General features: G+C 45.0%; 1 protein-coding gene across 1 annotated transcript in view; it reads right to left on the reverse strand.

Annotated features, from left to right (window-relative positions):
* Positions 1-647: 647 nt before the first annotated feature.
* Positions 648-15841, reverse strand: part of LOC119956632 (extracellular serine/threonine protein kinase FAM20C-like) — a 37741-nt gene continuing 22547 nt past the window's right edge. The window contains exons 5-6 of the mRNA XM_038783972.1: positions 1740-1838; positions 648-888 (exon numbers count right to left, since the gene is read on the reverse strand). Coding sequence (XP_038639900.1) covers positions 648-888; positions 1740-1838 — 340 coding nt within the window. The remainder of the gene's footprint in view (positions 889-1739; positions 1839-15841) is intronic.

Below are 15841 nucleotides of genomic sequence, written 5' to 3' on the forward strand. Positions count from 1 at the left end.
TAAGGGGCAATTTAGCGCGGCCAATCCACCCACCCTGCACATCTTTGGGTTGTGGGGGTGAAACTCACACAGATACGGGGAGAATGTGCAAACTCTACACGGACAGTGACCTGGGGTGGGGATCAAACCCGGGTCCTCAGCGGCATGAAGCAGCAGTGCTAACCACTGCGCCACCGTGCTAGGGCTAGATAGATTCTTGATTAGCAAGGGGGGGGGGGCGCTGTGAAAGGTTATCGCAGGAATGCCAGGTTACCTTCAGGATCAGCCAGGACCTTGTTAAATGGGGAACAGGCTGGAGGGGCCAAGTGGCCTACTCCTGCTCCCAATTGTGTTTTTTTTTTGTTTGTAAGAGTTGCAGGGGGGGGGGGGGGGGGGGGGGAACGTTGACAAGGACCAGTGCCAGGACTTTGGAATCAAGAACACAATTTCTAAATTTACGGATGACGCCAAACTGGAGGAGGGCAGTCATCGGTGAGGAGGACGTGGCAAATTCATATGTTCATCCTGATCCCGTGTGTGTCAGAGCTCACAATCGCCCCACACAATGTCAGTAACGCAAAGCCTCCTTCCCCCCTCCCCCCGTGACCGCTTCCCCCAAGGGCACTCACTGCCCCCTCCCCCCCTCCCTCCCACCCACCCCAACCTTGCTAGTGCCTGGCAGGCCAAGCTCCCAGATCACCCTGCAGCACTTTGCGCTCGCCATGTCGACTGATACAGTCTTTAACAGTTTCCAGGATGGTGAGGAGCCTGCGGTTAAGAGCGATGAGGTGAGGCTCACTCAGGATGGGGGCGAGCCCGTCACTCTGCAGCGATTCTCTCATCACGTCGCTGAATCTGTAGCTCTCGGTGGCCAGAAGCTGCAGGCGGAGAAAGGTCCCTCTCCGTATTCTGTACAGCAACAACAACCGTCAGTTTTCAGGGTGGCATCGAAACAAAATAAAAACATGAGAAACAGTTCTACAACAATCTCTATCTCCACCTTTTGGCCCTGGGTTTCAGGCTGTAGAATAGGTCAAAGGCCACGGACTCTCTCTGGAGTCACAGGGCATGAACTGTGGGAGGTCAAAGGGCATAGACTGTGAGAGGTCAAAGGCCAGTGACAATTCGCAAGCAAGAAGGAAAGCAATGAAATTAGAGGGTGAGGCGGAGGGGAGAAATTTGTTAATTTGGAGCCTGATTGGGGAGGGGGTGAATCGATGGGCTGAAGGGCCTTTCTCTTTGGAGTCCCTGGCGCAGGAACTATGGAGTGGGGAGTGACAGGGCAGGCTTATTCTGAGTTAGGGTCTGGTATCTCATCAGTGGTATGCAGAGCCCTTTGCAGGTCCTCCTCCATGGGCCTGTTGTAACCAGGGTTGCCAACTGTGATTCAGTTTATTCCTGGAGGTTCCATCACATGACTCGCCCCCGCGTTCCAGCCAATAGTCGGCCAACACATCCGTCCTTGTGACTCACGGAACTCCTCCGCCAATTAGAAAGCAAAAAGACTCATTGCCCAATTGGATAACGCACGGCTATCAGCCAGCCAGCATTTTTGGCCTATTTCAATGTTTTGAGATCTGGTGAAGAGAAATATTCAAAGAAAATTACAACAAAAAAACCTTCTATAATGTCCCGATGATTTCTCTCCAGGGTCACACGCCGTGAGATTGACCTTTGATTCCCGGAGACTCCAGACCAATCCTGGAGGGTTGGTGACCTCAGGTGTTATTGACAGAGGCATGTGTAATGGTCAGCCTTACCTGCAGCATTGCTGGAGAGGGACCAGGATCGAAGGCTCATCCCGAGAGTGTCTCCCGAACCTTGAAAAATAAGGCAAGAAGCTGATTGAACACTTGCACCCAGGTACTCACACCTCCCTGCACAGGTCACCCCTTCAACTGCAGCAATAGAAACAGAAAACAAGAAATTCCTTCCTGGCTGAAGGGTCGCTTGGGGGAACATTCAAAATGCTGAAAGCAAGGACATTGGGGGAATGGGCTGGAGCAGGAATCCCGTCCCTTCATCACCGAGTCCTCGTGTTTTTATCAAACTCTCGTCTTTGTTAATGCTCCCCGTCTTTTTATTACCCAAACCTGTGGCTTGAATACCAAAGTTTAAGTTCTGAAATCGTTGGACTCGACGTTGAATCTGGAAGGCAATAAAATGCCAAATCGCAAGATGCGAGCGACGTTCCTCAAGCTTACGCAAAGTTTCATCTGAACATTGCAGAGAGAGATCAGCGCGAGAGTCGGAGAATTAAAATGGCAGGTAGGTAGTGATGAATGCAGACTGAATGGAGGTGTTGCGCAAAACGGTCACCCAATCTGCCATGGACGAGACCACATGGTGAAAAGTGAATACAGCGAGCGAGATTGAAAGAAGCAAAACGTAAACCATTAATTCAACAGAAAAACACTGAAGGTGCTGGAAATTTGAAATAAAAGCAGAGAATACTGGAAACGTTTAGCAGGTCAGATCTGTTCTGATGAAGTCATTGACCTGAAATGTTAATTATTTCTTTCTCCATGAGTTCTACCAGACCTGCTGAGCGTTATGTGTTGTCAATACAAATGAATCCGTGTTTCTATCGGGAAGGAATGTTTGGGGCTTTGGAGTGCGAGAAAAATGAGCAGATTTTGCATCTTCTACATTTGCCTGGAAAGGTATCATGGGAAAAGGAGAGAGTGTTGGGGATGATTGCAGAGAGGACCAGAGGGGAAGTGCTTTTGGAATGCTGTCAGGGGTGGGGGGGGGAGCGGGGGGGGGGGGAACACATTGGGCACATGTGACGGAGCCTGGTCAACACGGGTATGGAAAAAGGAAGAGCAAGGGAACCGTGGTTTACTAAGGAAGTTGAAGCACTTGTCAAGAGGAAGAAGAAGGCTTATGTTAGGATGAGACATGAAGGCTCAGTTAGAGCACTTGAGAGTTACAAGTTAGCCAGGAAGGACCTAAAGGGAGAGTTAAGAAGAGCGAGGAGAGGACACGAAAAGTCGTTGGCGGATAGGATCAAGGAAAACCCTAAGGCTTTCTATAGGTATATCAGGAACAAAAGAATGACTAGAGTAAGATTAGGGCCAATCAAGGATAGTAGTGGAAAGTTGTGTGTGGAATCAGAGGAGATAGGGGAAGCGTTAAATGGATATTTTTCCTTAGTGTTTACACTGGAGAAAGACAATGTTGTCGAGGAGAATACTCAGGTTCAGTCGACCAGGCTAGATGGAATTGAGGTTCACAAGGAGGAGGTGTTAGCAATTTTGGAAAGTGTAAAAATAGATAAGTCCCCTGGGCCCAGATGGGATTTATCCTAGGATTCTCTGGGAAGCCAGGGAAGAGATTGCAGAGCCTTTGTCCCTGATCTTTATGTCGTCTTTGTCAACAGGAATAGTGCCGGAAGACTGGAGGATAGCAAATGTTGTCCCCTTGTTCAAAAAGGGGAGTAGAGACAACCCAGGTAATTATAGACCTGTGAGCCTTACTTCGGTTGTGGGTAAAATGTTGGAAAAGGTTATAAGAGATAGGGTTTATAATCATCTTGAAAAGAACAAGTTGATTAGCGATAGTCAACACGATTTTGTGAAGGGTGGGTCATGCCTCACAAACCTTATTGAGTTTTTTGAGAAGGTGACCAAACAGGTGGATGAGGGTAAAGCGGTTGATGTGGTGTATATGGATTTCAGTAAGGCGTTTGATAAGGTTCCACACGGTAGGCTATTGCAGAAAATAAGGAAGTATGGGATTGAAGGTGATTTAGCGGTTTGGATCAGTAAATGGCTAGCTGAAAGAAGACAGAGGGTGGTGGTTGATGGCAAATGTTCATCCTGGAGTTCAGTTACTAGTGGTGTACCGCAAGGATCTGTTTTGGGGCCACTGCTCTTTGTCATTTTTATAAATGACCTGGAAGAGGGTGTAGAAGGATGGGTTAGTATATTTGCAGATGACACGAAGGTCGGTGGAGTTGTGGATAGTGCTGAAGGATGTTATAGGATATAGAGGGACATAGATAAGCTGCAGAGCTGGGCTGAGAGGTGGCAGATGGAGTTTAATGCGGAAAAGTGTGAGGTGGTTCACTTTGGAAGGAGTAACAGGAATGCAGAGTACTGGGCTAATGGCAAGATTCTTGGTAGTGTAGATGAACAGAGAGATCTCGGCATCCAGGTACATAAATCCCTGAAAGTTGCTACCCAGGTTAATAGGGCTGTTAAAAAGGCATATGGTGTGCTATCCTTTATCAGTAGGGGGATTGAGTTTCAGAGCCACAAGGTCATGCTGCAGCTGTACATAACTCTGGTGCGGCCGCTCCTGGAGTACTGCGTGCAGTTCTGGTCACCAGGAAGGATGTGGAAGCTTTGGAAAGGGTTCAGAGGAGATTTACTAGGATGTTGCCTGGTATGGAGGGAAGGTCTTATGAGGAAAGGCTCAGGGACTTGAGGTTGTTTTCGTTAGAGAGGAGAAGGCTGAGAGGTGACTTAATAGAGACATATAAGATAGTCAAAGGGTTAGATAGGGTGGACAGTGAGTCTCTTTCCTCGGATGGTGATGACCAACACGAGGGGACATAGCTTTAAATTGAGGGGTAGTAGATATAGGACAGATGTCAGAGGCAGTTTCTTTACTCAGAGAGTAGTAGGAGTGTGGAACGCCCTGCCTGCAACAGTAGTAGACTTGCCAACTTTAAGGGCATTTAAGTGGTCGCTGGATGGACATATGGATGAAAATGGAATAGTGTAGGTCAGATAGGCTTCAGATGGTTTCACAGGTCGGCGCAACATCGAGGGCCGAAGGGCCCATACTGCGCTGTAATGCTCTATGTTCTATGTTCTAAGACACATCAGAAGTGATGCTATGGAAAGTTGCATCATCAGAATAGATGCAATGGAGACGAAGACACTGGGAGAGCGGAGTTGTGGGAATGGGGTGCGAGGAAGTGTAGTCACTGCAGCTATGGGAGTCAGTGAGCTTATAGTGAATGTGGACTGATAGATTATTCCCGAAGATGGAGACAGGGAAGTCCAGGAAGAGTCCAGTTGCAGCTGTTTTAATTCTTCACCTTGCTCTCATGTTGATCTCTCTGTCCTCGGTCTGCACTGTTCCAATGAAGGTCGACGCACGTTTGAGGAACATCACCTTTCCATTTTACCATGAGGCACTTTATACTCTTCTGAACTCAACATTGAGTTCAGCTACTTCACACCATAATCTCTGCTCCCATTTTATTTCCTTCCCTTTGCAGGTTTCGCTTTTGCTCACATTTTCTCTTGTTTTTGCTCCCGGGCAGCAGTTGGTTGTCATTCTGCCATTCGCATCTCCTCCAGACCCAACTTTTGTTTATTTACTTGACCCGTAACCACCTCCCTTTGGTCTTGTTCCACCAACTCTCCTGTCGTTTATCTTTCCCTTCTGTCCCATTTACACTCCCCTTCCCTTTCACTTGTTTAGAACCTAGAACATCTCTAACTTTACCCAGTTAGGTCGTAAAGGTCGTAAACCTGAGATGTTAACTCCAGACGTGATTTAACGTCCAAAACGTTTTGGGCACATATAGCCGGGTCTTTCTTGGCACTAATGACCCCCTCTATCAAACGGGACTCTGATGTGTTTTTGATCACGGCGAGGAACGCCCCACCAAGACTGCAACCACCTCACTTCCTGCACTGACGAGCTCAGTTATTACCGAGCCCTGTGATTCATTACCGAGCCCTGCATTTCATTACTGAGCTCTGTGATTCATTAATGAGCCCTGTGATTCATTACTGAGCTCTGTGATTCATTACTGAGCGCTGTGTTTTATTACTGAGCTCTGTGATTCATTACTGAGCTCTGTGATTCATTACTGAGCTCTGTGATTCATTACTGACCTCTGTGATTCATTACCGAGCCCTGCATTTCATTACTGAGCTCTGTGATTCATTACTGAGCCCTGTGATTCATTACTGAGCTCTGTGATTCATTACTGAGCGCTGTGTTTTATTACTGAGCTCTGCAATTCATTACCGAGCCCTGTGATTCATTACTGAGCTCTGTGATTCATTACTGAGCCCTGTGATTCATTACTGAGCCCTGTGATTCATTACTGAGCTCTGTGATTCATTACTGAGCGCTGTGTTTTATTACTGAGCTCTGTGATTCATTACTGAGCCCTGTGATTCATTACTGAGCCTTGTGATTCATTACTGAGCCCTGTGATTCATTACTGAGCCCTGTGATTCATTACTGAGCCTTGTGATTCATTACCAAGCGCTGTGTTTTATTCCTGAGCTCTGATTCATCACTGAGCCCTGTGATTCATTACTGAGCCCTGTGATTCATTACTGAGCCCTGTGATTCATTACTGAGCCCTGTGATTCATTACTGAGCTCTGTGATTCATTACCGAGCGCTGTTTTATTACTGAGCTCTGTGATTCATTACTGATCTCTGTGTTTCATTAATGAGCCCTGTGATTCATTACTGAGCTCTGTGATTCATTACTGAGCTCTGTGATTCATTACTGAGCTCTGTGCTTCATTACCGAGCGCTGTTTTATTACTGAGCTCTGTGATTCATTACTGATCTCTGTGTTTCATTAATGAGCTCTGTGCTTCATTACCGAGCGCTGTTTTATTACTGAGCTCTGTGATTCATTACTGATCTCTGTGTTTCATTACTGAGCTCTGCAATTCATTACCGAGCGCTGTGTTTTGTTACTGAGCTCTGTGATTCATTACTGAGCTCTGTGATTCATTACTGAGCCCTGTGATTCATTACTGAGCTCTGTGATTCATTACTGAGCTCTGTGATTCATTACTGAGCTCTGTGATTCATTACTGAGCTCTGTGATTCATTACTGAGCTCTGTGATTCATTACTGAGCCCTGTGATTAATTACTGAGCTCTGTGATTCATTACTGAGCGCTGTGTTTTATTACTGAGCTCTGTGATTCATTACTGAGCCCTGTGATTCATTACTGGGCCCTGTGATTCATTACTGAGCCTTGTGATTCATTACTGAGCTCTGTGATTCATTACCAAGCGCTGTGTTTTATTACTGAGCTCTGTGATTCATTACTGAGCCCTGTGATTCATTACTGAGCCCTGTGATTCATTACTGAGCCCTGTGATTCATTACTGAGTCCTGTGATTCATTACTGAGCTCTGTGATTCATTACTGAGCTCTGTGATTCATTACTGAGCCCTGTGATTCATTACTGAGCTCTGTGATTCATTACCAAGCGCTGTGTTTTATTACTGAGCTCTGTGATTCATTACTGGGCCCTGTGCTTCATTACTGAGCTCTGTGATTCATTACTGAGCTCTGTGATTCATTACCAAGCGCTGTGTTTTATTACTGAGCTCTGTGATTCATTACTGAGCTCTGTGATTCATTACTGGGCCCTGTGATTCATTACTGAGCTCTGTGATTCATTACTGAACTCTGTGATTCATTACTGAGCTCTGTGATTCATAACTGAGCTCTGTGATTCATTACTGACCTCTGTGATTCATTAATGTGATTCATTACTGAGCTCTGCAATTCATTACCGAGCGCTGTGTTTTATTACTGAGCTCTGTGATTCATTACTGAGCCCTGTGATTCATTACTGAGCCCTGTGATTCATTACTGAGCTCTGTGATTCATTACCAAGCGCTGTGTTTTATTACTGAGCTCTGTGATTCATTACTGAGCCCTGTGATTCATTACTGAGCCCTGTGATTCATTACTGAGCTCTGTGATTCATTACCAAGCGCTGTGTTTTATTACTGAGCTCTGTGATTCATTACTGAGCCCTGTGATTCATTACTGAGCCTTGTGATTCATTACTGAGCCTTGTGATTCATTACTGAGCCTTGTGATTCATTACTGAGCTCTGTGATTCATTACCAAGCGCTGTGATTTATTACTGAGCTCTGTGATTCATTACTGAGCCCTGTGATTCATTACTGAGCCCTGTAATTCATTACTGAGCCCTGTGATTCATTACTGAGTCCTGTGATTCATTACAGAGCTCTGTGATTCATTACTGAGCTCTGTGATTCATTACTGAGCCCTGTGATTTATTACTGAGCTCTGTGATTCATTACCAAGCGCTGTGTTTTATTACTGAGCTCTGTGATTCATTACTGGGCCCTGTGATTCATTACTGAGCTCTGTGATTCATTACTGAGCTCTGTGATTCATTACCAAGCGCTGTGTTTTATTACTGAGCTCTGTGATTCATTACTGAGCTCTGTGATTCATTACTGGGCCCTGTGATTCATTACTGAGCTCTGTGATTCATTACTGAGCTCTGTGATTCATTACTGAGCTCTGTGATTCATAACTGAGCTCTGTGATTCATTACTGACCTCTGTGATTCATTAATGTGATTCATTACTGAGCTCTGTGATTCATTACTGAGCTCTGCAATTCATTACCGAGCGCTGTGTTTTATTACTGAGCTCTGTGATTCATTACTGAGCCCTGTGATTCATTACTGAGCCCTGTGATTCATTACTGAGCTCTGTGATTCATTACCAAGCGCTGTGTTTTATTACTGAGCTCTGTGATTCATTACTGAGCCCTGTGATTCATTACTGAGCTCTGTGCTTCATTACTGAGCTCTGTGATTCATTACCAAGCGCTGTGTTTTATTACTGAGCTCTGTGATTCATTACTGGGCCCTGTGATTCATTACTGAGCTCTGTGATTCATTACTGACCTCTGTGATTCATTACTGAGCTCTGTGATTCATTACTGAGCTCTGTTATTCATAACTGAGCTCTGTGATTCATTACTGACCTCTGTGATTCATTAATGTGATTCATTACTGAGCTCTGTGATTCATTACCGAGTGCTGTGTTTTGTTACTGAGCTCTGTGATTAATTAATGAGCCCTGTGATTCATTACTGAGCTCTGCAATTCATTACCGAGCGCTGTGTTTTGTTACTGAGCTCTGTGATTCATTACTGAGCCCTGTGATTCATTACTGAGCCCTGTGATTCATTACTGAGCTCTGTGATTCATTACTGAGCGCTGTGTTTTATTACTGAGCTCTGTGATTCATTACTGAGCCTTGTGATTCATTACTGAGCTCTGTGATTCATTACCAAGCGCTGTGTTTTATTACTGAGCTCTGTGATTCATTACTGAGCCCTGTAATTCATTACTGAGCCCTGTGATTCATTACTGAGCCCTGTGATTCATTACTGAGTCCTGTGATTCATTACTGAGCTCTGTGATTCATTACTGAGCTCTGATTCATTACTGAGCCCTGTGATTCATTACTGAGCTCTGTGATTCATTACCAAGCGCTGTATTTTATTACTGAGCTCTGTGATTCATTACTGGGCCCTGTGATTCATTACTGAGCCCTGTGATTCATTACTGAGCTCTGTGATTCATTACTGGGCCCTGTGATTCATTACTGAGCTCTGTGATTCATTACTGAACTCTGTGATTCATTACTGAGCTCTGTGATTCATTACTGGGCCCTGTGATTCATTACTGAGCTCTGTGATTCATTACTGAACTCTGTGATTCATTACTGAGCTCTGTGATTTATAACTGAGCTCTGGGATTCATTACTGACCTCTGTGATTCATTAATGTGATTCATTACTGAGCTCTGCAATTCATTACCGAGTGCTGTGTTTTATTACTGAGCTCTGTGATTCATTACTGAGCTCTGTGATTCATTACTGAGCTCTGTGATTCATTACCAAGCGCTCTGTTTTATTACTGAGCTCTGTGATTCATTACTGAGCCCTGTGATTCATTACTGAGCCCTGTGATTCATTACTGAGCTCTGTGATTCATTACTGAGCCCTGTGATTCATTACTGAGCTCTGTGATTCATTACCAAGCGCTGTGTTTTATTACTGAGCTCTGTGATTCATTACTGAGCCCTGTGATTCATTACTGAGCCCTGTGATTCATTACTGAGCCTTGTGATTCATTACTGAGCTCTGTGATTCATTACTGAGCCCTGTGATTCATTACTGAGCCTTGTGATTCATTACTGAGCGCTGTGTTTTGTTACTGAGCTCTGTGATTCATTACTGAGCCTTGTGATTCATTACTGAGCCTTGTGATTCATTACAGAGCCTTGTGATTCATTACTGAGTCCTGTGATTCATTACTGAGCTCTGTGATTCATTACTGAGCCTTGTGATTCATTACTGAGCCCTGTGATTCATTACTGAGCCTTGTGATTCATTACTGAGCCTTGTGATTCATTACTGAGCCTTGTGATTCATTACTGAGCTCTGTGATTCATTACTGAGCCTTGTGATTCATTACTGAGCCTTGTGATTCATTACTGAGCCTTGTGATTCATTACTGAGCTCTGTGATTCATTACCAAGCACTGTGTTTTATTACTGAGCTCTGTGATTCATTACTGAGCCCTGTGATTCATTACTGAGCCCTGTGATTCATTACTGAGCCCTGTGATTAATTACTGAGTCCTGTGATTCATTACTGAGCTCTGTGATTCATTACTGAGCCCTGTGATTCATTACTGAGCTCTGTGATTCATTACCAAGCGCTGTGTTTTATTACTGAGCTCTGTGATTCATTACTGGGCCCTGTGATTCATTACTGAGCTCTGTGATTCATTACTGAGCTCTGTGATTCATTACCAAGCGCTGTGTTTTATTACTGAGCTCTGTGATTCATTACTGAGCTCTGTGATTCATTACTGGGCCCTGTGATTCATTACTGAGCTCTGTGATTCATTACTGAACTCTGTGATTCATTACTGAGCTCAGTGATTCATAACTGAGCTCTGTGATTCATTACTGACCTCTGTGATTCATTAATGTGATTCATTACTGAGCTCTGTGATTCATTACTGAGCTCTGCAATTCATTACCGAGCGCTGTGTTTTATTACTGAGCTCTGTGATTCATTACTGAGCCCTGTGATTCATTACTGAGCCCTGTGATTCATTACTGAGCTCTGTGATTCATTACCAAGCGCTGTGTTTTATTACTGAGCTCTGTGATTCATTACTGAGCCCTGTGATTCATTACTGAGCTCTGTGCTTCATTACTGAGCTCTGTGATTCATTACCAAGCGCTGTGTTTTATTACTGAGCTCTGTGATTCATTATTGGGCCCTGTGATTCATTACTGAGCTCTGTGATTCATTACTGACCTCTGTGATTCATTACTGAGCTCTGTGATTCATTACTGAGCTCTGTGATTCATAACTGAGCTCTGTGATTCATTACTGACCTCTGTGATTCATTAATGTGATTCATTACTGAGCTCTGTGATTCATTACTGAGCTCTGCAATTCATTACCGAGCGCTGTGTTTTGTTACTGAGCTCTGTGATTCATTACTGAGCCCTGTGATTCATTACTGAGCTCTGTGATTCATTACTGAGCTCTGTGATTCATTACCGAGCGCTGTTTTATTACTGAGCTCTGTGATTCATTACTGAGCTCTGTGATTCATTACTGAGCCCTGTGATTCATTACTGACCTCTGTGATTCATTACTGAGCTCTGTGATTCATTACCGAGCGCTGTGTTTTATTACTGAGCTCTGTGATTGTTTACTGGGCCCTGTGATTCATTACTGAGCTCTGTGATTCATTATTGGGCCCTGTGATTCATTACTGAGCTCTGTGATTCATTACTGACCTCTGTGATTCATTACTGAGCTCTGTGATTCATTACTGAGCTCTGTGATTCATAACTGAGCTCTGTGATTCATTACTGACCTCTGTGATTCATTAATGTGATTCATTACTGAGCTCTGTGATTCATTACTGAGCTCTGCAATTCATTACCGAGTGCTGTGTTTTGTTACTGAGCTCTGTGATTAATTACTGAGCCCTGTGATTCATTACTGAGCTCTGCTATTCATTACCGAGCGCTGTGTTTTGTTACTGAGCTCTGTGATTCATTACTGAGCCCTGTGATTCATTACTGAGCTCTGTGATTCATTACTGAGCTCTGTGATTCATTACCGAGCGCTGTTTTATTACTGAGCTCTGTGATTCATTACTGAGCTCTGTGATTCATTACTGAGCCCTGTGATTCATTACTGACCTCTGTGATTCATTACTGAGCTCTGTGATTCATTACCGAGCGCTGTGTTTTATTACTGAGCTCTGTGATTGTTTACTGGGCCCTGTGATTCATTACTGAGCTCTGTGATTCATTACTGGGCCCTGTGATTCATTACTGAGCTCTGTGATTCATTACTGAGCTCTGTGATTCATAACTGAGCTCTGTGATTCATTACTGACCTCTGTGATTCATTACTGTGATTCATTACTGAGCTCTGCAATTCATTACCGAGCGCTGTGTTTTGTTACTGAGCTCTGTGATTCATTACTGAGCTCTGTGACTCATTACTGAGTCCTGTGATTCATTACTGAGCTCTGTGATTCATTACTGAGCTCTGTGATTCATTACTGAGCCCTGTGATTCATTACTGAGCTCTGTGATTCATTACCAAGCGCTGTGTTTTATTACTGAGCTCTGTGATTCATTACTGGGCCCTGTGATTCATTACTGAGCTCTGTGATTCATTACTGAGCTCTGTGATTCATTACCAAGCGCTGTGTTTTATTACTGAGCTCTGTGATTCATTACTGAGCTCTGTGATTCATTACTGGGCCCTGTGATTCATTACTGAGCTCTGTGATTCATTACTGAACTCTGTGATTCATTACTGAGCTCAGTGATTCATAACTGAGCTCTGTGATTCATTACTGACCTCTGTGATTCATTAATGTGATTCATTACTGAGCTCTGTGATTCATTACTGAGCTCTGCAATTCATTACCGAGCGCTGTGTTTTATTACTGAGCTCTGTGATTCATTACTGAGCCCTGTGATTCATTACTGAGCCCTGTGATTCATTACTGAGCTCTGTGATTCATTACCAAGCGCTGTGTTTTATTACTGAGCTCTGTGATTCATTACTGAGCCCTGTGATTCATTACTGAGCTCTGTGCTTCATTACTGAGCTCTGTGATTCATTACCAAGCGCTGTGTTTTATTACTGAGCTCTGTGATTCATTATTGGGCCCTGTGATTCATTACTGAGCTCTGTGATTCATTACTGACCTCTGTGATTCATTACTGAGCTCTGTGATTCATTACTGAGCTCTGTGATTCATAACTGAGCTCTGTGATTCATTACTGACCTCTGTGATTCATTAATGTGATTCATTACTGAGCTCTGTGATTCATTACTGAGCTCTGCAATTCATTACCGAGTGCTGTGTTTTGTTACTGAGCTCTGTGATTAATTACTGAGCCCTGTGATTCATTACTGAGCTCTGCAATTCATTACCGAGCGCTGTGTTTTGTTACTGAGCTCTGTGATTCATTACTGAGCCCTGTGATTCATTACTGAGCTCTGTTGTAGCCATGCTGGCCACGCAAAATGGACACTGAGCCAAACTAAAATGGAAGGCTGCTGGGAAACAGACAGTTCAGCCAGAACAGCAGTCTGCAAAGAGCAGTTTGCATTCTGCAGCAGCAGAAACCAGTTTGGGCTCAGGTGAAGAGACCTTAGCTAGGTGCAAATGGCAAAACGCTTTGCATGCTAATGAGGCCATCAGACTTGAACACCCACACAATAGATACATTTGGTTCTGAATGGACACATTCCAATCAAGACCCAGACATCGAGGCACCAGAAACCTCCGAACAAAAGGACATAAGAAACGCCCCCTCCATCACGGAGACCCCCTCGCATTGGGGAATTAATCCAGTATCGATAAGAAATTGATCCAATAGGTAGAGCCCGCCCGAGAAGAGGGAAGGACAACGGAACCCCTATAAAAGATAGGGACCTCGTGTTGTCCGGTCTGTTAAACCTGTGCTCCGGCCCCGACTGACACCTGGTATCCTGACTCCAGCCGTTGAGCACCAGCCGCCGAAACCGTAAGTTCAACGCTCGCTACGCGATCCAAGCCCGCTAGACTCCCAAGTGCCAGAACGCTTGCTGAAGGCTGCAGACAAAACCAGGACGAAGGCCTCGTTCTCTGACCTTGCCTGTTCCTGTTAGATAAGTATTCTGTTTGCTTATGTTTAGTTGTAGCTTAGTCTCTTAGTGTGTGTGTGCATGAGTATTTATTATTAACTGTATAATAAATATTGATCGTTTGAACTTGACTAATCGGTGTATCGTCTTTATTACTTTGAATTTGACCTTGGAATACTTGTGACGTTGCCTATACGGCAGCTGGCGACTCCAGAGCTTAAATAATTACATAGAACAGAGCCTAGCAGTGTTAAGCACACGTCGAACTCGGAGGCGTGTTAATACACTCCAATAAACGCGTTTTACGCCCATAGTAAAACGTGCAACATTTAGTGGCGACATCCGCCGGGACCCTGTTGTAAGTGGAAACACCACAGTGTCCAGGACCCTGAAATTTGAATTAGAACTCCAAATTGCAGAGAAAGAAAGAGATCACAAGTATTCAAGGTGTTCAAAATAATAAGCGAAATTCGGAAGTGTGTTTTAGTGCATGCGTACTAACAGGGCTGTAAGGTAAAACTGAAAGCTTTTTGTTGCGACAAACTTTCGGTAGTTTTGTGATCGGAAAATAGCGTAAGCCGTACCCTTTTTTCGAAACACCACCCCAGCAACCCCCTGTTCCAAATTATAAAAAGAGAGTCAGAGGAAATGGCCATGCAGGCAATGGAACGTCTGATGGATCCAGCAAAGTTTGTGGTCGCAGCGACCAGCGGCAGTAGCAGAGTAGGCCAGTGTCCCACGTGGGAGCTGGAACTCCGCAAATATCTGCAGGGAAAGGGATGGCCCCTTTGGAAAGAGTTTTGTGCAAATGAGGAGACAGGTCCCGGAAGTATAGGTCATACTTGGTGGGAGAACCTCTCTCAGATACACAAAAAGAGTTTAGGTAAAGCACGCAAGCCGATGGCGATTGTGTCCTGTTTGGCACAGTTGCGAGGCGCAGAGGAGGTCATCAGGACGCTCCGGACAGATTTAGAGGAAAGGAACCGAATGAGTAAGGTCGATGTCAGGGACATCGAGAAAGAAAACCTGGAATTAAAAGGGAAGTTGGCAGAGAAGGATAGAGAGGTGGATGATGCCAAGAGGGCTCACCAGTCTTGTCTAGCTCATCTGAACAGTTCCCAGACCCAGTATGAGAAAGCCTATCAGGACGTGCAACGTGCCGTTCTGATAAGACAGGAATCGGAAAAGCAGGTGGAGGCATTGCAGAGGCAATGTTCCGATCTCAAAGCAGCTTTGAGAGCACTCCACGCTGCAACGACCGAACAAAGACAAAGCACAGTTGACCACGCGAAATGCAGGAAACAGATTGCGGAACTGCAATCTCTGCTTTCGGTGCAGAATGGCTTCCAAAGCACCTTTGGAGCTCAGTTAGATGGGGAAAACGCCCCAGATTGGCAGGAATTAAGCGAGACAGCGCAGCGTTATGTTCAGGGAACATGTGCGCCCGCAGCTCAGCAGAAACGACAGGCACCCCAACCCCCCACAGCTCAGACCATAACCGCACCCATGAATCCCGTAACCACACAGAGGAAAGCCGAATCAGAAGGCGCCCCAGACATAACTTACACCACCCCTTTAACAGTAACCCAGCTAAGGGACGCTTGTGAAAAGATCACTCCGTTCCTCCCCACCGCAGACCCCCACCAGTTTTTCGCTAAAGTAAAACAGCAGGCTACCATGTACGGCCTGGATGAGAGAGAGCAGGTTAAGCTCACCGTGCTGAGCTTAGACCAGAGTGTAGTGGCAGCCCTCCCCGACCCACAGAACGTGGCAGGAGGCAGCCTAGAGGAGATGCACACTGCCATTTTAGATGCCATCGGGTACAATAGAGGTGACCCCGTAGAAGGCTTGAATAAGTGCAGGCAGAAGAGATCCGAACACCCCACAGCATCGCAG

The sequence above is a fragment of the Scyliorhinus canicula genome, chromosome 23 (assembly GCF_902713615.1).
Source record: "Scyliorhinus canicula chromosome 23, sScyCan1.1, whole genome shotgun sequence".
Lineage (NCBI taxonomy): Eukaryota > Metazoa > Chordata > Chondrichthyes > Carcharhiniformes > Scyliorhinidae > Scyliorhinus > Scyliorhinus canicula.